Here is a 26,622-nt window from a genome sequence, read left to right as displayed (position 1 = left end):
TTCACAATTCTTTTGACTTACATCAAATACCTCCTCTAGCATTCTTGAAAACTTTTCTCTTTTTAAAACTAAATTTGTACTTAAACGGTTCCTGTGTTTGTTTAAATCTTTTCTCTTCTTTTCTAAGTCAACAATCTTGTCTCTAAAACAAATGTAGAAGAATGCATTAAAATTAATGTAATTTATTATAAATATATAAAATTGTATGACTTTGTAATTGTTACTTATATAACATAAATTTGAAATTGGATTAAACTAAAAATTAAAATTATTTTAATTTTATAAAAATCTGATATGCTTATCAGTATTAACAAAAGGAATTCCTGCTTTTTGCCATATTTTCTTCACCTCATAAACAAGGCATGGTAAACATTTTTGCAGACAACTGCCTATTTCAGCACATTGTGCAGTAAAGAAATCACCAAGAGGACATGAAGCTATACTAACTGAGGAAATGTTTGGAAAATTAGCTCTTAGCATAAGATCTCTGTAATGGTAATATTGCAATAGAGTTTTTTTAGTTGGCAATTGTGTTTTAGGTATTGTTCCAATTCTTTTTCCAACAAAAAAAACTTTACGATGAGATATTTTTCTAAAACTATTGCTTGTTGACATTATTTTTATTTACACTAAGATAAAAAGTTTAAAAATTACTGATTTTTTTAACTTAACCCTTCCTCCCTACCTTCTAAGTATAAACATCATGTATTTAAATGGGTGGGGCTGACCATTTCCATCATCTTTTGCAATAAAACAAAACATAATCTAAAAATAGATATATCAGGCTACAAAAATAACCCTTAAGATATCTTTAAAATATTTGTTAGTGACCCTGCCCCCTTTTTATTTACAAAAATAATAGATTTATAATTTTCATACTGCTGGGACCGACCATAGGGGTACCCATAAAAATAAAAAAATTACATTTTTTTAATACATATATCAAAAGAAACCAGAAAAATTATGGTATTTTTTTTATTGACTTTGGTGTTCTTTGCCCCACCCTATATATATATATATATATATATATATATATATATATATATATATATATATATATATATATATATATATATATATATATATATATATATATATATATATATGTGTGTGTGTGTGTGTATATATATATATATATATATATATATATATATATATATATATATATATATATATATATATATATATATATATATATATATATATATATAAATTCGGGATGTGCTAGAATTCCATTCCAGCTGGAATTACAGTATTTCAGGCCAGAATTCATATTTTACTTTTCTTTTTAAGACATGTGACACAGTGACACAGACTGTAAATTTAATAAAAGAACTGTAGGTAAACCTAGGTAGAAATTACAAATTTCTTAACATACACGATGTAATTTTATTTGCAGTAATCAATTATGTAAGGATTTCTAGAAGTTTAGGAATATTGTGATGCAAAGAGAGTTGCTATCCAGTTTAGGGCAACAAACTAGCTCTTTTTTCATCAAAAATGTTACCTGCCTTTCAGGATAGTCTTATTTTAAATGTTACTTAAATTTTAAGTAAAAGGTATAGGATGCCTAATACAGTAAATATTTCAATTTTAATCTAAATGGAAAAATAGAAAACAAAGAAATAATTTTAAATATAGATATTATGCAGGTTAAAACTTTCAAAAAAAAATTATAAACAAATAAATGCAACATTAGATTTAAATTAAACAAGAATCAAATTAATGAAATAGGCTATATATATTATAGTTTATAAATATATATTATATAGCCACAATCTTGAGGTGCAGGCTTTCACTTTCAATCTTGAAGGTAAAAAGTTACATTAATATAATTCTTGTTCTGGCCAGATTTCTAGCTGGAATTTTATTAACAATTCTGGCAAATCTGGTTCCTGCCAGAATTCAAAATTTCCATTCTGGTAAACACCTTATATATATATATATATATATATATATATATATATATATATATATATATATATATATATATATATATATATATATATATATATATATATATATATATGTATATGTATATATATATATATATATATATATATATATATATATGTATATATATATATATATATGTGTGTGTGTGTGTGTGTGTGTGTGTGTGTGTGTGTGTGTGTGTGTGTGTGTGTGTGTGTGTGTGTGTGTGTGGGTGTGTGGGTGTGTATATATAGATTACATATAGCTTTATATAGATTGCATATTGCGAGATATTATTGATGCATGGCCTACTATATTACACGGCCGTGTATGTTACATTTTAGAGGCCGATTCTAAGAGGCCTATTTACGCAACAAAATAATGACAGTGCAATATTGAAAAAACATTATATATATATATATATATATATATATATATATATATATATATATATATATATATATATATATGCTAATGCTATTTTAGACAATTTGTTATTATTAGTAAAGCTGAATATTATGGTTAACAAATGTGTTGCATTTGGTTGTAAAACTGGATACAACAGTTCTTTAGAAGATATAAAAGTTGCTTCTTTTCATTTTCCGTTGAAAAATCAACAGTTGCTAAATTATTGGATTCGTTTTGTAAATCGTAGCGATTGGGTGCCTTCACCAAATTCTGTCTTATGTGAAAAGCATTTTAATGAAAAGTACATTATTCGAGGTATAAAATGCAAGTTAAATTGGAATTTAAACCCTATTCCTGAAATTTTCTCAAGCGAATGCTTAAAACAACCTTCCACACTACCATCACCTGTTGCTTTAAGAAGACCACCTAAAACTCGTATTTATCAAGAAGATGAACTTAGTTTTTTTTTCTGAAAATGATAAAATAACTGAATGGAACAAGTTAAACAGTAAACATTCACCAGAAGGTTTTCAATTTAAAAAACATCTCAATTGTGTTATTTATTACAATTTAATATTTGATCCTTTAACGCATTTTCCTTCTGTTCTTGAATCAATAAAAATTGATCATTGTTTATGTGTAGGATTACAATACAAAGGAAATAATGTTCCACTTCCACCATGGTTAATTAAAGGTCATAATGCCAAGTTAACTAGTTTGAGTATGCTAGAAAATCTTGCATCGTACATAAAAAATATAGCTTCTTCTAATAGAAATATACTTCTTGAAGAAATAAACAGTAGAATATACTATAAAGCAAAGGGTCAACCGCAATATTCTGCAGATATGATAAGACATGCTTTATTATTAAGATATACATCTAAACAAGCATATGAAATTTTACTTGAATCATTTCCTTTACCTTCAATTTCTTTATTAAATAAAATAAAACAAGGTGGAGTTGATGCAATAAAGGCTATTAAAACACTTCGTGAGAAGGGTTCAATACATGAAGATATAATACTAATTGTAGATGAATTTTATCTTCAGAAACAGGCACAATATTGTAGTGGTGTCTATGTGGGTACAGATGACAATGGTATTTTGTACAAAGGAGTTGTTGCATTTATGATTGTTAGTTTAAAGAAATCTATTCCTTATGTTATAAAAGCAGTACCCGAAGTTACCATTAGTGGTAAATGGCTTTCAGAGCAAATATCAGATTCTATTAGTTCTCTTTCTTTATCTGGTTTTAAAATTCGAGGAGTTGTTACTGACAATCATCAAGCAAATGTAAATGCATTTAGTTTACTTCATTCTAAATTTGGTAATCAGTCAAATTTATTTATTTATCATCCTGATAGTCCAAATATTAAAATATACTTATTCTATGATAGTGTTCATATTGTTAAAAATATCAGAAATAATTTATTACACTGCAAAAAATTTGTCTTTCCATCATTTACTTATAATATAAAAGATGATGTCTATAATTGTCCAGCTGGTTATATAACTTGGGGAGATTTTCATCTTCTACATTCTAAAGATAAACAACTTCAAGGTAATTTGAAAAAAGCTCCCAAAATTACATATCAAAGTCTCCACCCTGGTAATAAAAAGCAAAATGTTTCTCTTGCACTTTCGATTTTCGATGAAACAACAATTGCAAGTTTTAAAAGTTATTTTCCAGAACGAACTGACATTTATGGTTTTTTAAGTATTTTTCAAAAATGGTGGACTGTTTCAAATTCAAAACAACAATTTAGTCCTAATAAACTTGGTAATGCAATTATTTTTGATGATGGTAAAACCACATTTTTTAGGCAACTAGCTGATTGGATTGAACTTTGGCAGAAATCTCCATTTTTTACTTTATCAAAACAAACAACATCTGCTCTTATCACAACCCTGCGTTCTCAAGCAATGCTTATAGACGAGCTTATCGATGAAGGATATTTGTATGTGCTTACTTCACGACTTCAAAGTGACCCTATAGAGCGTAGATTTTCTCAATATCGACAGATGAGTGGTGGGAGATTTCTAGTAAGTTTACTAGAAGTTCAACATTCAGAAATTATTTTAGCATGTCGGACTTTAATTAAGGAGAATGTAAATTTTTGGGATGAAGATTTAAAGAACAATTATGATAATCCAATTAATGATGAATTACTAATAACATTAGATTTAAACTCAAATGAGATATCAGAATTAATTCTCTCACCTGAAACAGAAGAAGTTGCAACAACAATAGCTGGTTACATAGCAAAGAAGTTAATAAAAAGAAGCAAATGTAGCAATTGCAAGTCTATGCTTGCTACAGATGCAAGCAATATAAATATTTGTCAATATCTACAAATACTTTCACGAGGTGGTCTTACTGTGCCTTCACTTTCACTTAAGGATTTCACATGTGGATGTTTTGCAATCTTAGATAATCTTTCAAATTTAATAACTAAACAAGGTGTTAATGTCAAAGATGTATCAAGCTTTGTTTTATCAAAGTACTTTCCAACAGTTTGTTTTACTTGTTTTAATAATTTAAATTTGCTTCTAAAATTATAATAATTGTTTTTTTTAACAATAAACAGAAGATAATCAATGCCACTCTACGAAAAGATGCTGTTATAAGTTTTAAAAGTAGACAGAGAGAAAAATAATATTAAAAAAAAACAAATATAAATAGATAGTAACATAAAAAATTATAATAAAAAAAAACACAAACTTTTACCTTTTTTTTTTGTGTAAATTCCCAGTGCTGTCAATTTAAATGTGTAATGTACAAATATATAAAAATATATATTATAGATACAAATATATATATATAATATACATAGATATATACGTTTATAAATACATAAATCGCTAGTATAAAAGCACAAAATGCCAGTTTTTCGTGAATACTTTTTCATAGTATTTTTATTCGTAATATTATATTTATACTATCTATTTAGTCTAGATAAGATATAATTAAATGTTTTCGCTATAGTTGCGCAGCCATCTTTTTTATAATAGGCCTCTTAGAATCGGCCTCTAAAATGTAACATACACGGCCGTGTAATATAGTAGGCCATGATTGATGTATAAATAAATTGCATGTTGTAAATATATTTATAGAAAATTAGAAAAAAAATATAAGTGTTAATAAATAAAATAAAATAAAAGTTTAAATTTAAAATGCGTGTTTTGTTTTTTTAATTCAGGTTGAATACAATTTACAAAGAGTGCAATAGCAACTATCAAGAGAGCAAGTTTAATTGCCATTAGTGTTTCTATTAACAACACTGCGTCAATAATGGCAATATCAATAATTCTGTTCTGGTGTCATTTCAATTCTGGTGTCATGTCTTTATAAACAGAACTTTTCATATATGAAAGAAAAAGAATCATTTACACATAAGCGCATATGCAGATAAACATATATATATATATCTTTATGCATTGTTAGCTCAAAAAATTTATATTTTTCTTTTATAAATGTTTTATAAACTATACCAATGGAAAATAAAATTAATAATTTTTGAATAGATTTCTTGTCTATATTTAAAGTAATTTGGTAAATAAAACAAAGTAAAAAAAAAATACATTTAAAAAAGCAAAAACATTTTTAAAATTTTTAGTTCTTAAGTTTTTAATATGTATGTTCATTTCTCTCTCTCTCTCTCTCTCTCTCTCTCTCTCTCTCTCTCTCTATATATATATATATATATATATATATATATATATATATATATATATATATATAACCCTCAGAATTAGGGTCGGTTTTCGGCAACAATGACCTAATTGTCGCCCTTAAAATGTTTGAGGTCGGCAAAAAATTGCTGACTTCGTTTCTATGTTTTATGATAACCCCTTTGTGTCAATTTTATTTTATTCTTAAGAAGTCATTCAATATAAAAGATAAATATCAGTACCCTGATGTTTTTTATAATTTTTATTGTATTTAGATCTGAATAAAATAGGTTGTTATTAGATGTAAAATAATGTTATATGTTAAAACTGTTACAAATAAATCATAATAAAATACTGTTAAAAAGTAATTACTTTTTAGTTTTAATAAAGTTCTTAATAAAAGATTGCCAGCTTGTAAAGGCAATTTTTTTACTAAATAATAAGGAAGTCATTGTGTTATTAAATTTTTTTAAATGTTATCTTTTGAGTGTACAGTGTGAATACAATATGTCAATTCTTTCACTGGAACATTTTTCACTTTTTTATTATTAAATTAGTGTATATTTAATGTTTATACTTCACATTGAGCAAAGAAAATTTACCTTAACTCGAAATAATATCTTATATCAGACAAAATTTGACTTAGCAGGAATTTACTTTAATCAAACAATTGCTAAGTCAAACCATTTTCCTTAGTCCCTTTGAGGTTCAAGTTATTGGTAATTCGCTGTATATGTATATATATATATACACACACACACACATACACACACACAACACACACATTAATACACACACAACACACAAACACATACATACATTCAGTGCTTTCAAAAAAAATAGTCACAGTAAAATATTGATTCCTTTTTTTTTGATAAGATCTAAAAGTTAAGATACATATAAATGGGTTAAAATGCAGTAAGCGAAGCAAAACAGTGGCAAATAATAAGTATGAATGATGGCTCAATAATCAGTAATAGAGAAATAGCAAGAAAATTTAAAATTTCAGAAAATTGTATCAGATATACTCATTTAAAAGACATTTAAAACAACAGGTGGCATCCAATGTCATACAGGATCAGAAGGTTTAAAAAACTACTAAGCGCAAGAATAGTCTTACATTTCTTCAAGAAAGAGCCGATCCAAGGTTTATTGTTATGTGTTGGTAAGTTGACAAGTTATTGTGAACTTACCAACACATTTAAGGAAAACCATGAAAAATGTATTTCTTCAAATGCAATTAAAAACATTTTACTAAGAAAAAAATGGGTGTTTTTGCAGCTGTTAGAAAACCTATGCTGATGGCAAAGATCCGCTCACAAGATTAAGTTTTTGTAAGGAGAGAATGGGGTAGTCTTTGGAGAAGTGGAAGCAAGTAATTTTTAGTGATAAAAGTAACTTCCAAGTAATAAATAGGAAAATCAAAGCTCTTGTTAAAAGATTTAAATAAGAAAAGTATAATAACTGCTTTGTTGTACCAAGGTTGCAAAGTGGCACAGTAGTGTTGGTATTTATGGCTGCTTTAATTTTAACAGAGTAGATGTGTGTAACATTTGTACAGGTCGAATTAACCAGTTATATATACAGAGAGAGAGACACTAGACAACTGCATAGCTCCATCAGTAAACATGCTGATTGATTGAAACAAGTCGTCGCTATTTCAACAAGATTTGGGGTCTGCCCACACAGCTTGTACAGTAAAAACATGGATGAAAGAAAACAAAAGAGATTTATTACCCTGATCAGCTCGATCGCATGATTCAAATCCAATTGAATCTATTTGGGCTTGGATATACAAAGAATTAGTCAAGGTACAAATAAGATCCATATATAGCCTAGAGCAAAGATTAGATACCATTTGGAGAAGAGTTCCAAATAAAGTTTGCAGTAATCTTGTTAAATGAATGCAAAAAAGATGTTGCTTGCAAAAAATCTTTTCGGGGATATTTTTTAAATGTGCTTTTAACAACTAAATTTTAATGCACTAATTTTTTTTAAAAGCACTGTAAGTGTGTGTAAGTATGTGCGCGCGTGTGTGTATATATATATATATGTATATAGTTGTGTATGTATGTGTATGCATGCATGCATGTATGTATGTATCTATATGTTTGTCTAGATATATACACATTAATATATGTTATTAATGTTTAGAAATATTTATAAATAAAATTCATTAATTTATCTTATTTTTATTTTTTCTATCAGAACATTTATATATTTGAAATGGGAAAACCAAAGTCTGCTTCAAAACAAAAAAAAAAGTTCTCCATTAACAATAAAAAGGTAGATAAATCTAAAACATTCAAGAAATCTGGAAAAGTTAACCACAAATTTAAAAATAAAAATGATCAAGGTAAAATATTTGGAAAAAACAAAGAAAGTACAAATCTTACAGGATCTTCATTCACTAAAGATAAAAGATTAAGAAAATCATATAGTAAAAAAAAGGATAATTCAGAAGATGAAGAATTTGAAATTGCTATTGAGGGAAATAATACAATCAAAGAGGTAACATAAGCAAACAAAGTTCTTATCTGTATGTTTTAAGTATTTTAATTTATATTAGTTTGTGTGGGTGGAGGGGGGGGGGGATTGTTTTTATATATTTATATAATTTTTTTTTATTTAGTCATTTTTCAATCTTACTATTAGATTAAAAATGACTTTAAGAATTAGTAGTTAAAATATTTAATTGTTGTTATTATTATTAATTTATTATTAAAATAAAAGTATATTAAAATGAATAAATTACAGTTTTAATGCATTAGAATAAGATCTTTAAAAAATTTATTATTTTTATTATTTATTGTTGTTGTTGTTGTTGTTGTTGTTATAACTATTGTTTATATTTAATTATAATAAAACACTATTAATATTATTTTTTTAAATTTAGAAAAATTTATCTCCAGATTTTGATGACAAATTGGAAGTGGGTGACTTAGCAAAAGAACAGCGTAAAAAGCAAAAAAAGACAGGCGGGTTCCAATCAATGGGTAATTAAAGAACTTTGCTAAGAAATATTTTAATTTTTTTTAATAAATATCTTTAAATCTATAAAAATATTTCTTAAAAATATCTTGTTCAAAATTTGTTTAAAGAAACAATTTACCTTGAAATTTTAGAGTAAAAAGTTTGTTATTATTATAATTTTTAGTATTTATTAGCAATTTTAATTATTAATTGTTATTACTATTAATTGTTGTTCCTATTAGCTTTATATTATTTTATTACAGCATTATATAGCTATATCTAGGATGTTCTCTCTCTCTCTATCTACTCAAATCTTTTGTAAAAAATATTATATTATAAATAAAAGTATTAAGAAAACAGATAATTATCAAATTGATAACAGATTGTTAAAACAGATAATTAAGAAATTGATAACTTTTAAAACTTATATTTTCAGGATTTTCGTATGCAATTTATAAAGGAATAATTCGGAAAGGATACAAAGTGCCTACACCGATTCAACGAAAAGTATTATTATTTTGTAAATTTAGTCTGATCTTGATGCCTTGACATAAATATACATTCTTACGTGTTCTTATAAGTACCTTTTATTTTAATACTAGTTATAATTTCCATTTTTTTCATATCTTGACTAATACTTTCTGATATAGAATTCTAAGTTTCAGCATTTTTTACTTGTGAAATGTTTTTATTAAAATTATTTGATTGATATTTTTATTCGGATTTTTTTTATTAAGCGTTTTTTTTTTTTTAAGACTATTCCTGTTCTAATGGATGGTAAAGATGTTGTTGCAATGGCAAGAACAGGTAATGATATTTTTATCATTAAAACTTCTTTAACTGAAATAAATATTTTTTTTATTAATTATTTTATTTAAAATTAATTTTAAAATTAAATATCAATAATAGGATCTGGTAAAACAGCTGCATTTCTTCTTCCTCTTTTTCAGAAGTTGCAAGCACATTCAGCTAATGTAAGTAACGGTTTAATATCTTTCTTTGTTTAAATTGCTTTATAAATGTAATAATTTTCATTTCTTTTTTTTTGTTTAGGGTTCAAGAGGATTAATTTTATCACCTACAAGAGAGCTTGCAATTCAAACATTAAAGTTTGCTAAGGAGGTTTATTAAGTTTTTTTCTAAAGTTAGAAAATTTTTTTTTGAAAAGAATCAAAGAAAAAAAACAAAGTTAAATTTTTTTATATTAGTTAGGGAAGTTTACAACTTTAAAGTTTGCTATTATACTTGGAGGTGATAGGTATGTATGCAAGAGATTTGTTTTAAAAGTTCTATTTTCAAAATTGGTTTATTTGTTAAAGTTTTTTTTTTTTTGATTTTATTAAATTCACCTCCCTAAGGCTCCAGGGCTACTACAGTCAAAGAGGCTATTCTGTATATATATATATATATATATATATATATATATATATATATATATATATATATATATATATATATATATATATATATATATATATATATATATATATATATATATATATATATATATAGAACCCTTAGATGTTGTCCGAAAGTTTTTTCCATATTTTGTTGACAAAAAGTAAAAATTAAAATGCAAGACCGGAAATTTTTTTTTTTAATAATGATAGACTGCCTGCCCCAACCAAACCCTCAGTCGATGTAGCAGCACTCCCTTGCGGGTCAGGCTATTTGTCAGTCGATGTAGCAGCACTCCCTTGCGAGTCAGGCTATAAGATAGTCGATGTAGCAACACTCCGCGCATGATTTACAGTAAAAAAAATAAAAATAAAAACATTTTATTAAAAAAAATAAAAATAAAAACATTTTATTAAAAAAAATAAAAATTAAAACATTGTTTATATTGTTAAAAACATTCAGAATGTTTTAAAAACATTCAGAATGTTTTAAAAACATTCAGAATGTTTTTCAAAACATTCTGGTCAATTAAATTTGCGTTTTTGTGGTTTTTTTATATAACAATTAATTTGTAATTAAATTAATGGTTTTGACTTTCGTCCAACACGTAAATGTTGGACGAAAGTCAAAAGTAATTAAAAGTGACGTGTATATATATATATATATATATATATATATATATATATATATATATATATATATATTTGTTTTTATTTTATTAGCATCTCTCTAAACCCTAAGCTCTGAAACCTAGTTAAACTAAAGCTCTGAAACCTAGTTTAGCAAGGTTACAGTGCTAAGAAACAGGTTGAACCTCAAACCTCTAGAATGTGATTCTATAATAGTGAGTACTATAATAGTAGAATGACATTCTACTATTATAGTAGAATCTATAGTACTCACATTCTAGAATGTGAGTACTTTAATAGTGGTAGAATGACATTCTACCACTATTATAGTACTGCATGTTTCTTTTTGTAATAATGACAAAAATAATGATAATGATTTTTAACTTTTCTAGTTTGGAAGAGCAATTTTCAGCTCTTCATCAAAATCCTGACATGTAAGTTAACGTTCTTGTTTTTTAATTATTTTTTGTGGGTTTTTAGAAAAAAAAGTTAAATTATGTTTACTTAGTTGTATCTAATATAAATATTAATATTGTTGTAATATTATTTTAATAAAACTATAATAAAGCTGTCATGATCCGTAAAATACGGGTCTTGGGAATATATTTCACACCAACCTTTTCTATGCTTAATCCTTACTTCAATTTTTTTTAGTTAGAGGTAGACTAAACTTTAAATGTTTCGGTATACGTTGCTATTTATCAAAGGATTGAATATTAGTACCAGTCTAAATAATATTTAGAATACCTGCTTGAAATGTGTGTGATGATATGTAAAGAGTAGTTTTTAAAAAAATATTAAAAATTGTAAGAGAATGTGTCTCTTATAAAAAAGTAAATTAAATTTATGATAATTGATGATGATAAATGATGAATCATGAATGATGATTGATGATGATGCTGATGATGATGATAAATGATGATTGATGATGATGAATCATGATTGATGATGATGATGATGATAAATGATGAATCATGATTGATGATGATGATGATAAATGACAAATCATGATTGATGATGATGCTGATGATGATGATAAATGATGATTGGTGATGATGAATCATGATTGATGATGATAAATAATGAATCATGATTGATGATGATGATGATAAATGATGAATCATGATTGATGATGATGACGATAAATGATAAATCATGATTGATGATGATGAATGATGATGATGAATTATGATTGATGATGATAATGATGAAACATGATTAATGATGATGAATGAATGATGAATAATTGATGATATGATTAATGTTTAATGGGCTAGGTGCAAGCGTTATATCAAGCGCGATATTTAGTTATGATGATGATCTTAACTATATATATAGTTATATAGTTATATATATTTGCGTTCTTAGCTTGATGATTATTTGCTATATATAGTTATATATATGAATCAGATTTATAAGTCCAAGTAATTCGTAGATATATTATTTTAATTTGATTGGAAGGGGATGGGTTATAAATAAAAAACAAGATAAAGAACTATAATACAAATTATTAATCAATTATTTATTCAATTACATTTGCTGTTATATATATAAATAAAAAAGTAAAGTTATTTACATTTAATAACTAAATAAATTATGTCATTTAATGTTCGTCATGTTCATCTATTATATCAATACTAGATAAGTTAAAGGGTGAGTTTGGATTAATAAATAAGTTTACATATGATGGGTAACTGGTTGAATTCTTTTTGTATTATCTTGTTTTTTTTATTATTCTTGTATTATCTTCTTTTTTTTCATCGTCATCAATCAACATCATGATTCATCATTTATCATCATCAATCATGATTCATCATCAATCATCATAAATTTAATTTACTTTTTTATAAGAGACACATTCTCTTATAAAAAAGTAAATTAAATTTATAATTTTTAATATTTTTTTTAAAAACTACTCTTTATATATCATCATGTGTGAATTAAATATGTGGAACAACAGACTTTTTATGACCCGTATAATACTGGTCATGGTAAGTTTATTCTACACCGACCATTTTAATAATTCCGCTTTATTTCAATAATTTTTAAAAAAGAGAAAAATACAAAAATCTTTGTTTTGAGTTAATGATTAATGTTCAATACTTGATAACTTCTGTAAATTTCTAAAAGGATTGTTTGTTTTTTAATAAGCACCTATTAATTTTTGTTTGTTTTAGATCTGCAGCTTATTAGGACTCTTGCCCATTAATTTTAAAGAAAATTAAAGTTTGCATGTAAAATCTTTTTTCTATAAGAAAGAAAATTGTCTCTTTAATGCACAAACTTAACTAATTACTAAGCACATTAATAACATAAGTATCTCTATCATGACATATGTGCAACAAATTTCTAACGGTGTTATATTGGTTTTTAGAAGTTTTTAAAGCTTTTTAATGTTTTGAGAAATTTTAAAAAAGGTTTTTAAAAAATTCTCTTCCTTTCGTTTATTATTTAGTATATAATATCTTTATACATGTTATGCATATAATATCTATAGGCCTTTAAAAATGTTTTACTTTGTATTCTAGAAAGTTGGAAAAGATTTAAAAAAAAAATTAGGTGTGTAAATAAAAGGTATTTGAACCAACAGGAAGCACTTCAACTACTTTGGCATGCTACAATATAACACTGTTTAATAAACAAAAGACTTATTTTTTATTTATTAAACTATAAATCAAAATTTAGGAGATATTGCCGCAAAAAAACTTTCAAGTAAAAGTAAATCTGTAAAATTTGATATAATTTTTAATATATTACATAACTTTTTTTTTGAGATGTACATTTTAAGATGTTACATGGTCTCAATGCCAATATTTTAAGGTGAATTTCACTGATTTTTCTATGATCCACTACCTGTTTTTCCTGATTTTATTTAAAGTTGCTAAAACTCAACTTCAGAAAAACCAGACTTGGATTCTTTTGGAAAAAACCTCTTCAATAGCAAAAATGTAAACAATGATACAACTCGCATTTGAAGTTTTAAAATAAGTTTAACTATTTGCAGAAGTTTGAAACTTAAAAATTAATACTATTAACCTTTAAGAAACATTACTTTTTTCATATCTTAAAATTTACATGAGTTATATGTTTTTTAACTTTTGTTTAAATTTTCTTATAAACTGGTATTGAGAGACTCTTTCTCACTATTATCTCAGATTCAATAGCTGCCGGGGATATCGTGCAAACACGCACAATAAGCATTAATACTACTTCTACTATTAAGTTCAGCAATAATATATAGTAATATTAATTATATTAATAACAAAATTTATATATATAATATATAATAATATTGTCTATTTAATTATTAACAATCTTATTAATGATCTTCCTGATCATCTTTTTTCTAGAAAGCTTAAGTCCTGACAAATATTCATTAATTTTTGATCGCCTAGAACAAGTAGTGATCTTTTCTGTGACAGCTTAGGGTTTGCTGTAGATTCTAACCTAAACTAAACCTACAGTTGTTTACTTGTAATAATTGTTGCAATATTAATATGTTGCAATGTTAATATATTTGCATTTAATTTAATTGTAATGTTAATATATATATATATATATATATATATATATATATATATATATATATATATATATATATATATATATATATATATATATATATATATATATATATATATATATATATATATATATATATATATATATATATATATATATATATATATATATATATATATATATATATATATATATGATAACACTCCTACCGAGACTTCTATGTCTTTTTGGATTATTTCACTGTACTGAGGCCTATTTTTTGTCTGACCTCTCATAAAAAAAATATATTTGATCCATTGAAAAGTTAGCATCAGCTAAGATTGCCTTTTTATCGTGGTTGTAATTTTCTTATTCTTGATTTCATTCTTTACCTCAATAAATAATTTATTTATCCTTTTATTATCCATAAACAGTTTATTTATACTTTTATAGAATACTGTTTTCATATTAAATGTTGTTAAATGTGCACTATCTGCTTGAGCTTCTTTATCTTATTTATAATTATTTATATTGTAATTGCTCGAGTGATCTTTTATTTTTTGTCTCATCAACCAAAACTCAATTTTTGAGTTTAAGTTGCCATTCCACAATTGCTTGTTGTACGTTAAAGTTACCTCTTTTTCCTTTGTATTTTTTTCTTTTTCTTATCTAGTTTCTTTTCTCCAACATAAATGGTTTGGAATTCTAACTTGTTTTTATGCTTTCCTTACTTATACTATTTATTTATACTATTTAAAAAGAAAGTATAACAAAAATTGGGTTTAATGTTTTCAAAAAACTCTAAAGAAAACTATAAGATATACACATACTGTAGAGTTGCTATACTAAGTTTTAAAGTCTATCAATTTTATCAAAGCCAGTTTTTTTAATAAAAGCTTTCTTATTTAGGTGTTGAATAAAGTGAAATTATTTTTTTTACTGATAATTGAAAATTTTTTCATTAAAAAATTAAATTCGGTAGTTTATAACAAACATCAAATAGCAAATGATATTTCTGTTTATTTATAGTATTATTGCAACACCTGGTCGTTTTCTGCACTTGTTAGTGGAGATGGATATTAAAAAATTAGAGTTTATTGAATATGTTGTTTTTGATGAAGCAGATCGGTAGATTAATACATATTAATGCTTGTTTTAACAATAGTTATTATATTGGTTTTTTATAATTATTTTATAAATATTATAAAAAGAAGTTAAATTAGAAGTTGTTTCATTAAAAGTTGTTAAATTTTTTAGAAAATGATAACAATAAATTGTATTAATTTAAATAATTGAAAAATTTACTTTTTTATGTTAGGCTTTTTGAGATGGGTTTTAGTGTGCAACTACATGAAATTATTGCAAGATTACCTGTTTCCAGGTTTGTTTATATATATAATGAATTTTTTTTTTTTTTTTTTTTTTTGTATCAAGGGTTCTCCATATATAGATTGAACTTGCCAAGCAAAAAGTCGATTTATGTACTATAGATGTTTCAGTATTACATCATCAGTGATGTTTTATGTGCAAAAATGTTTTTGTGTGTATAACACATCGCTCAATAAGTCCGTAGGATGACATATAGATGGCAACACAAATACCGAATCCGTATTGTTTTTAGAAAGTACCAACCTTCAAACGATATCTGTCAAAGTTTCATGACAATCGGACCATTATTTACCAAGTTAGTGTGTGAACGATTGAATCAACTTTTGTGAATTGAAAAAAAATGGAAAAATCAGAATTTCGTGTGCTCATTAAGCATTGCTTTTTGATGGGAAAAAACACGGTGCAGACCAAACAATGGCTTGATAAGTGTTATTCGGACTCCTCTCCATCGAGGCAAATGGTTGAAAAGTGGTTTGCTGACTTTAAACGTGGTCGTACAAACACCGATGATGCTGAACGCTCCGGTCGCCCAAATTCGGCAGTTACTGAGGAAAACATCAAAAAAATCCATAAAATCGTCTTATCCGACCGCAAATTGAAATTGAAGGAGATTGCCGAGGCCATAAAGATATCAGAAGGCAGTGTGTTTACAATATTACACGAACATTTGGGTATGAGAAAGCTTTGTTTGAAATGGGTGCCGCTTTTGCTAACACCGGACCAAAAACAACAACGAATCGATGATTCTGAAGCATGTCTGGCACTATTTCACCGAGATAAAAAGGATTTTTTGCGTCGCTACGTCACAATGGATGAAACATGGATCCACCATTTCACTCCTGAGTCAAATCGACAGTCGGCTGAGTGGACACCAGCAGGTGAAAGCCGCCCAAAGGCTCAAACTTCTGCTGGCAAGGTTATGGCCTCCATATTTTGGGATAGCCATGGTATATTGTTCATTGATTATCTTGAGAAAGGTAAAACGATCAACAGCGAATATTACATGGCATTATTGGAACGATTGAAGGCTGTAATTGACGAAAAGCGACCGCACATGAAGAAGAAAGAAATTCTCTTTCATCAAGACAATGCACCGTGTCACAAGTCAATGAAAACAATGGTAAAAATGAATGAATTACACTTTGAATTGTTGCCCCATCCACCATACTCGCCTGATTTGGCCCCCAGCGATTATTGGCTGTTCTCAGATCTCAAAAGGATGCTCCAGGGAAAGAGATTTGAATCGAATGAGGAGGTCATCGCCGAAACTGAAGCATATTTTGAAGGAAAAGATAAATCGTTCTACAAACATGGTATCGAAAAGTTAGAAAAGCGCTGGAATGACTGTATCGCCTTAAAAGGAGACTATGTTGATGAATAAAATCAAATTATGTCAAAATGTTGTTGTTTTATTAGCTATCCTACGGACTTATTGAGCGATGTGTTATATATATATTTTTTTAATGGAATATTTTAATTATTATTTTTTTTTAATATGCATAGATGTATAATATATAACTTTTATGAAATATTTGTAGACAAACAGTTTTGGTGTCTGCAACACTCCCTAAGGTTTTAGTGGATTTCGCAGCTGCTGGTTTAACTGATCCAACTCTTATTCGACTAGATATTTATAATAAAATCAGTGACAAACTTAAGGTACTTTAGCATATATATATATATATATATATATATATATATATATATATATATATATATATATATATATATATATATATATATATATTTATATATATATATTTATATATTTATATATATATATATATATTTATATATATATATATATATTTATATATATATATATATATATATGTATATATATCAACCCTCGGAATAAGGGTGTGCATTCGGCAACGCCGACCTACCTGCCGGCCTAAAAGAGTTTGAGTTTGGCCAAAAATCAGCGACCTTGTTTCTGTGTTCTGCGGTAACCCCTTTTTGTCAAATTTTTTTTGCCAACCTCATTTTTACGTAATTCCGAGGGCTGATGTATATATTTACATGTATTTATATCTTTACCTAACTTATATAAAATATCTTGAATTTTTTAACTTAAGTTAGATTGTTTAGTTAAGTTTACATAAGTTTTTCATTTTTTTTTTTAGTTTTGAAAAAAGTTTCATAAATATTATTTGCGATATCATAAAAATTTATGTTTTTTCAATGCAGTAATGAAGATTTTTCAAGTTTGTATAAGAAATTAAACTTATATTGCTAGTAAATTTACATAATATAGGCTGGCGCAGCCCTCAGAATTAAGGTCTGCATTCCTGAATGCCAACCCTAATTCCTATCTGCTGATCTAAAAGTGTCTTAGGTCAAGGATTTTTTGCTAACCTTGTTCTTATGGTGAAATCTTTGTGTTAAAGATTATGTGTTGACCTGATGCTGACCAATAATAGTTCAAGGTGGGCAACCTTAATAGTTTCCTTGTTTTTTCTAATTCCGAGGGCTGCTGACAAGTTAAACCGTAGTTTTTATAACTTTAATTTATTATAGACAGCTTTTTTCCTGATACGACCAGATGATAAGCTAGGTAATTTTTTTTCCATTATTTTTCTTGTATTTTCAATCATTGTTATAAAATATTTTTTTAAATTATTGTGAAAATTAAAACTTAAGTTTCTGTATAAAGTTGCTAAAATAAGGTGAAAAGCTGTTATTTATGCTTTCAAACAACTAACAAAAAAACAAGGTTAACTAACAAAAGTTGTTAACAAGGCAACACATATAAAATCTATAATTTCTAAAAAAATCTAATCAATACATATTTGTATATAACAAATACGTATTTGCCATATAACCAAATAATATACTATTCAAGTTTAAGTAAAAAGTTTTTTTTTCCATATTTCAAACAAACAACTTTATTGATAATTTTCAATGTTTTATAAATAAATATCAACAAAATAAAATTAAAACATTATTTGCTTTTAGCATGTCTCTTGTATGTTCTTCAAACATCAATTCCATCTGATGAACAAACAATAATTTTCGTTGCTACTAAACACCATGTTGAATATGTACAGCAGGTTAGTATACTTTATTATTAAGTCACTATTTTTGTTATTATTTTTTAAATCTATGTTGTATACCCTCTCTGATATATGGTATAATAATGTCTGTGTAAATAAAGGTTGAGTGTGTTTTTTTCATATTTTTTTTTTGACAATTAAATCACATGATGATATGTGTTTATTTAAATCACACGATGAAGTGATATTTTGAATCAATTTAAATTAAAAAATAATAAAATCATTATATGGCATAATAGTTTAAAAACATAGTAAATATTTTAATTTTATTTTGTAACATTTGGATTTTAGTTACTAACTCATGCTGGCATTAATTGTTCCTATATTTATTCATCGCTTGATCAAACAGGTTTATTTTTTAACTGTGTTTTTTTCTTTTGTTTGTTTGTTAGTTTTTTTTGTACTAATTTTTTAAAATAAATGTATTATATACTATAAAACAAATAACTATTTGTTTTACACTGTTATTTATTACTTATTATTTATATTATGATTATATTATATTTTTATTTAATTTTTATTTATTAACTATTTAAACTTATTTTGAGAATTACCTAATGTAATAACAATACATAATAAAACAGTGGTTGCGATCTTTTGTGGTTCAAAATTATAAAATGGTGTTCAAATTACATTTTTTGTGAATGATTTTTATTTTTAATGATGTTGCATATAACTCAGAAGTTGTGCTAATTTAGTGAATACTGGGTTTGAACTTGTATCACAGTTCACTCAGTTTGTTATCTGTGCTCCTGCAGATCATTAAACTATGCTAGTTTCTTTTGAAATAGAATAGCTATGCTTCAAAATAATGTCATTTTAGGTGAAAGAAATGTTTTTGTTAATGATTTAAAAAAAAAAATTAGTTTATGTATTCACCAAAAAGATTTTGAGAGATTTCAAGATTTCAATCACTCATAAGATTGCAACCACTTATAAGAGCTCATTAATTTGTGTGTGTATATATATATACATATTTTTTTAATTTTTTTTTAAAGCTAGAAAAATCAACTTAGCAAAATTTCAAAAGAAAATTACAAAAGTTTTGATTGTAACTGATATTGCAGTAGGTATCTTTTAAAAAATTTAGTTTTTAACATCTCTGTTTTAAATCTCTGCTTTGATTTTATTTTACAGCACATGTAAAAAAGTGTTTTTTTTTTAAACAAAGTTGTTTTGTTTTTTTTGTTCTAATGTGTAAGTTTTTAATATGACTATTACATATATACATGCTCATTATTGACTGTGGTATCAAAAGGATTGTAAATAAGATTATCTTACATAATTTTAGTAAATTATGAAAGTTAATCCATCTTAAGATAAGTAATACGATAGGAGTGAAAAGAAAAAATGATAAAAACTAGACTTAAATTTGCAAGCAAAATAAAAAAAACTTAATACAAATATATGATTCTTATAATTAAAAATATTAAAATTATCTAATTTAATAAATTTTATTTAAATAGTTTCAATTTACTCATGTGCTTAGTAAATTTACTTAAATTAAAAAAGCCTTTTAAATATTCAAAAAACTATTGATCAAAAATGCAAAAAAGAAATATTTATAGGGTTATAAATATTTAGGTTAGAAAAATATATACATTAGGAAAAATCAAACTAACACAACAATTTTGTTTCTTAGTTTTTTAAAACTAAACTTAATATTTATGTTTATTATTTTATTATATTATTAATTTATTAGTATTTATTAATATTATTATTGTGTAAATCATAAAAAATTAGTAAAGATAATAGATAATAGGTTGGCAAACCTATTATATTGTCGACCTAAAACTGTTTTAACTAACATGCCTAACCAAAATATTGGCCCCAAATTCCAGAAAATCTTCTGCTATATGGTATTACTTAAAATATTTTAATTGAGGGGTTTGAGGAAGGCTAACAATTTTTGTGTTAAAACCCATCAAAGTGTGGGTGGAGTTGAAAACTCTAAAGGCCTTCAAAAACCCTGACACACAAATATGCCACCCCTCATAATAATTGTTTGAAATTTTGAATGTAAAAATTGCATAAAATAAAATCTAAAAGTTAAGTTGTGAATTTATTTTAATCTGTTATTGACAAAATAGGATTTGTATATCGAACCAGATGATGGGATTCTGCTATTGATACAATCAATAAAATTGTGGATAATATACAAATGATGGTATTGTTATATGTATACAAGAGATACCGTAGTCATAACTGCTGGGGGAAGGAGGCTGGACCTAGGCCCCAAATAATATTTAGAATTTTTTTTTTTTTATGAGGCAAAATTTATGAAACATATCATATTATGTTATATAACAAATGAAGTAAAAATATCTTAATTATTAAATAAGAATGTTATTTTCTCCATATTTAAAAATGAATACATTGAGCCGGATGATAATAGTTTTGGGGTAGTTTTATCTAAGCCAAAAACAATGAAAAAACAAACTAATCCAGTAATCGATAAACTGGATTTATTACTAATGGTGGATCCATAGAGGGGCGATGCGGGCGATCACACCCCTCCCCATCCTTAGATATTTTAGTATTTTTTTATTTTTGTAAACCTTTATATTTAACACACCAATTTGTTTAAAAACGGAAGTAAATTAGGGAGGTTGTCTAAATAAAATAGCATTTTTAATAAAATTGTGTGTTGAAAATTTTAAATTGAGATATTGCTTGCTTACTAATAATTAAATAACCCTGACCCCCCTCCCCTCATTACTAGATGTTCTGGAACTATTAAAGCGAAAAAATAATAAAATTGCCCTACCCCATCCTTACAACATGGTCTAGATTTGCCCTTGTTTAGTCCCAGTGTTGTCTCCATATCTAAAAATGACTGTAATAGTTAAACGAGTGCATCATTAACCCACCGAACTGCTTAAGTCAATTATGTATTTGCGCTACAAGGATTGTTTGATTTTTTAAAAAATAACTCTGACTAAATGAAGACTAAAATTAACAACTCTGAATAAAATATAGCTGATACCACCTAATTATACAAAACCATGGCCGAAATTTATGAAACAGAACTCACGACATACAGACTGTTCAAAATCAAGTAAGAGATCATGATTTAAGTATGTTAGATAAGCAACAACAATAAATCAACCAAAATGTAATATCTTTACAATAAATCTGCAAATTTGCGAAACTTGATGACGTTGGATTTAGTAAAAATTACAATAGTAAACTTTTTAAAGCAGGATTTGATAGGCATATTGATAAACGAATAACACTCGATCAAGTTGATGGTCACGGTATGGTTAAGAGGGTTACTGTTTATTGGTTACTGAATAAATAACAACAGCAGTACGTAAACAATTTAGTGATATCAAGCAAATTATATTATCTCTGTGGTTAGCAAGCTAGCATAATATGGATGCCTAATATTATGCTAGCTTATTAAAAATAACATTATTATTCAAAATTATTCCAAAATGGATCTCAAAAGAATTTTCTTTTTTAGTTGTATTTTTTTTTAATGTATAAAATAAACCTTTTTGTAGGTATTTTCATAAAATATTATGATTATACACTTCATTTGAGACCCAGGTTGACATACTTTGAAAGAACATTATTTTAATAATATTATAAATCCGTGTATCTTTAAGGATCTTTAGCTATCCCCCAAATAAAAATTTTATTATATTAAAATAAAATATTAGGCATATAGTTAAAACTAGTTGTTATTTTAGTATATAAAATACCCTGCCAGCAAACCACGTTGGGTTATGGTCTGAACTACGTTGGGCCAACATTGTATGCTAGCTGGGTATTTAGTGTATTGGTGCAGATTTTTGGCTCTTAAGAATTTATCTATTGCTATTTCTTTTACGTATTTTTACATTATGTTAATAATGTAAAAAATTTTTTCCCAACATTTTTTTGATAACTTTTCATATAAAAATTTTTTATTTTTATAGTCTTCTAATAATATTGTTTTTAAATACTTTAATGCTTGTCATACAGAATGGCTCGGATATCCTGTGTGCTACTTCTGCTAAAATTTGTTCTTTATTTAATTTCTTATAGGAATCGATTAACCTCTTACTCGCTTTTCAGGCAACCAAAAACATTTACTTTCTCTCATTGACTTACGTCTCTACTCTGATCCTAAAAAATGCACAGTTTCTCATTATTCACCTTCAAGAAATACCATACTTTGATCTCTTCAAAACAAAACAAAACTCTTATACCAGTTTCCGTATCTATCAGTGGGAGATCCAGGTCATAGTCAGGATCCTAGGGGGGGGGGGGGGAGAGGTAGACCAATCAAAAAAAAAAATGGGTTCCTGTTTTCTTAGATAAAATCACTATTTCATTTGATCATTTGCAATGTTTATAAGTTAGTTTACTAATAAATATATTGAATGTGTATATAAATAACTTTCTTTTTTTTTGTGCGTAAAAATCTAATTTTGCAACATAGTATATATATATATATATATATATATATATATATATATATATATATATATATATATATATATATATATATATATATATATATATATATATATATATATATTAATTTTATCAATGATATTTTGAAGCTTGAAAGTTCCTAGGGAGGGAGTAAGTACCTCCTTTCCTTCTCCCCTCCCTCTGTTGTATCCGCCACTGGTATCTAAAGTCATATTTAGATTTTTTTTGCGGCATAATTACTCCTGTATAAAATCAAAGCCACAACAGTCAAGGAGACTTTTTTTTTCATTTTTATTATCTCTTCAATAACTTTGAAAAAATGAAAAACTAGATAGCTGCACAGAGCAACAATGTAATTCATACCCGGAAGGGTATGAATTACAGTGTTGCGCAAGGCGAAGGCCGCAAATTTTAAGTTTTCAGTGCAAGCGTTTTAAGATTTCTCTGCTGCCCAATAATTCGCTTGTGAAATTATGATACCTTATGATTCGACTTTTCTACAGCTTATGGTCATGGCTGCCGAGAGACTTTCCCAGGGCCCAATGTAAAATTCATGATTCTCTCGGCAGCCATGCTTATGGTCCAGACAAAATAATTTTCAGATTTGCAAATTTCTTCTCCTGAACTGTTGTCAATCACTATTTAACAAGTGCTTATTAGAGTATTGAATATGTAGAAAAGATACAGGGAATTCAGTTGCTGGTAAAATTCAACTCAATAATTCTCAGCTCATAAATAACCTATATTTTGCTTCACTTATGAACAGTGATACACTCAGTGAATCGTTTACTTTATATATTCTTAAATTTTAAAGCTTGTTAATCTATGGTTTTAAATCTTATTTAGAAAACCTATAAAAAAAAAAAAATTGATAAGGGCTATATACCTATGTGTGTCAGTAAATCATAAAAATTGACACCAAGCAAACTAATGTGTATAAAATATAATTGATAAATATCGTTTATCAGCGAGGTTGGGTAATGCATCAAAATTGTTAGGTTATTAAATAATAGTTTTTACAGCAGTTTTCTTGACTGCTCTAAAATGAATAAAGCTTTATGTTAGTTAGCCTATGGCCTTCAACCTCGTTTAGAAGTTTTGATTATTTTTGTACGGGGAAAATTGATTGCAAAGTGCCACATACCTATGTGTGTCAGTGATGCATAAAAATTGATGCCTGGCAAACTAACGCATATAAAATATAATTGATAACTATTGTTTATAAGTGAGGTTCAGTAATGCATCAAAATTGTTAGAATTATAACAAAAATGTTTTCATAGCAGTTTTCGTGAATCTTTTTTTTAAATAAAACTTTATGATATTTAGTCTATGGTCTTAAAACTTAAGACCTTCAGTTAACAAGAACTTGAACTAAGTTCGTCCGTTACTAAGAATTTGAAAGAAAGACGAGCTCATCAGTTATTAAGAACTTGGTAGTTCTATTAACTAATAACCTCGTTAAAAATGTGTTCAATGTTATCATAACGTTATGTTGCTTACAAAAACTCGAGTTGAATACATACCACGATTAAGGTACTCAAATGTTATTTCAATGCCTAAATATTAGGTATAATATCAAAACTTTACATTGTTAAACAAGAAACTAATTTAAAAAATTTAATAAAACTTAGCAATTGCTTTTCTTTCTTGCAAGTTGCTTTTGTTCCTTCTCGCTTGTGGAGTCTTTTTCTATACCTATTAGTTTATGATTTAAAAGGTGAAAATCAGAGTTTTACTGAGTTTCACCTAATGAAATCATTTCTAAAATACGCGTCATAATTATGTAGAAACTTCCCTAAAAAAAGAAAAATCAATTTGGTTTTAACATAAGACAATTTTATTAACATATTAACATAATGTAAAAATACGTAAAAGAAGTAGCAATAGATAAATTCTTAAGAGTCAAAAAATCTAACTACCTTAACTAAAGCATATTTTTCTAACATGTTTCCTTTATCTTTGCAATGTTAAGAAATCTATATCAGACCTGCATATGGAATGCCATTTTAAATATTGAATCATATGACCCTAGATCATAGACCCTTCTAATAAAAAAAATTATTTCTAAAACTCAAGTTAAAATGCATCTATTTAACATTTATTTAACAAATTAGTAAAAAATATAAAAATAATGATTATCATTATTAAAATCATTCATGCCTACAATTTTAAACTGTTAGCACATTTATTAGATCTATAAAATAAAACAATTCATAACACATATCGTAACTCTATGTCAAAGTATTTATGATTATATATTAATTATACATAATATTTCTTTTTTTTTTATATAGATAAATGGAAGAAAAAATATATAAATTTATATTTAAATTACTTGAATAAAGGCTCCTTTAACATTTCAAACACTTCTTCATTGCTGGACTTTCAATTACATATTCTTAAATTCAAAAGCCACGTGACTACAAAATAATTAAACATTAAGTGATTTATATATAGCTATAATGAATAATAAAGTTATATAGTTATAGTTGCATTAAAAGTTTAATTTGAACTATGCTAATTTATCTTAAATTCCATATTTAAATTTCTTAAATTGTTGTGATTAAGTACTTAAAATAAATTAGATACCATTACCATTGTTAATTCTTTTAATCTACCAATAATCTAAAAAGTTATAATTTTTGTAAATCAAAATAAGAAAAATCATTATTTATAAGTTCATAAGTATAAAATCATAATTACATATATAGAACTCTTAGAATTAGAAAAACTAAAACAACCTTAAACTGTTTAAAGTCGGTAAAATCATTTATTCACTAAGGTTTTACCATAAAAAATATAAACAAGGTCCGCAAACAATCGCCAACCTTAAATAAATTTAAAGTACAATTATGTGTATGTATGTATATATATATATATATATATATATATATCGAATCTAAAAATTGATTCTATATTTTATTAGAAAAAGACAAAAAATAAATACATACCATTGTAAAAAACAAAGTTAGTTGTTTTTTATCCTGAAATTTCCAAATCTTGAAGTTTCAAAAATATAAACATACCTGAACACAAGTTAATCGCTCTTCTGGATCATTGCACCATCCTCCAACAATAGTTTCAACAAGATGTCTTGTGTCAGATTCCAAATATATTTTAGAAATAATATTTGTATCTGGTCTTTCTTCTTTTTCAAGGGCTTGAGTTAAAAAAATATCTTTATAAATAGAAAAGTGATTTTGCCACTGTCAATCTAAACCTGACATAATTTTAA

General features: G+C 26.0%; 2 protein-coding genes across 3 annotated transcripts in view; both read left to right on the top strand.

The window, feature by feature from the left end:
* Positions 1-5,867, top strand: part of LOC101238227 (transducin beta-like protein 3) — a 78,122-nt gene extending 72,255 nt beyond the window's left edge. For both annotated transcript variants that reach the window (XM_065795727.1, XM_065795728.1), the window contains exon 30: positions 5,544-5,867. The gene's annotated coding sequence lies outside the window, so the exon portion shown is untranslated. The remainder of the gene's footprint in view (positions 1-5,543) is intronic.
* A 2,356-nt stretch (positions 5,868-8,223) lies between these two features.
* LOC100215473 (ATP-dependent RNA helicase DDX54) overlaps positions 8,224-26,622 on the top strand; it is a 50,572-nt gene continuing 32,173 nt past the window's right edge. The window contains exons 1-15 of the mRNA XM_065795726.1: positions 8,224-8,526; positions 8,912-9,011; positions 9,425-9,495; positions 9,744-9,795; positions 9,898-9,962; positions 10,042-10,110; positions 10,197-10,246; positions 11,408-11,449; positions 15,546-15,644; positions 15,835-15,897; positions 17,444-17,564; positions 18,426-18,462; positions 18,864-18,958; positions 19,253-19,310; positions 19,960-20,027. Of these exons, the coding sequence (XP_065651798.1) occupies positions 8,242-8,526; positions 8,912-9,011; positions 9,425-9,495; positions 9,744-9,795; positions 9,898-9,962; positions 10,042-10,110; positions 10,197-10,246; positions 11,408-11,449; positions 15,546-15,644; positions 15,835-15,897; positions 17,444-17,564; positions 18,426-18,462; positions 18,864-18,958; positions 19,253-19,310; positions 19,960-20,027 (1,275 nt within the window). The 5' untranslated portion in view covers positions 8,224-8,241. The remainder of the gene's footprint in view (positions 8,527-8,911; positions 9,012-9,424; positions 9,496-9,743; positions 9,796-9,897; positions 9,963-10,041; positions 10,111-10,196; positions 10,247-11,407; positions 11,450-15,545; positions 15,645-15,834; positions 15,898-17,443; positions 17,565-18,425; positions 18,463-18,863; positions 18,959-19,252; positions 19,311-19,959; positions 20,028-26,622) is intronic.

Source organism: Hydra vulgaris, chromosome 04, assembly GCF_038396675.1.
Source record: "Hydra vulgaris chromosome 04, alternate assembly HydraT2T_AEP".
Lineage (NCBI taxonomy): Eukaryota > Metazoa > Cnidaria > Hydrozoa > Anthoathecata > Hydridae > Hydra > Hydra vulgaris.
This window is presented reverse-complemented; position numbering and strand designations above follow the sequence as displayed.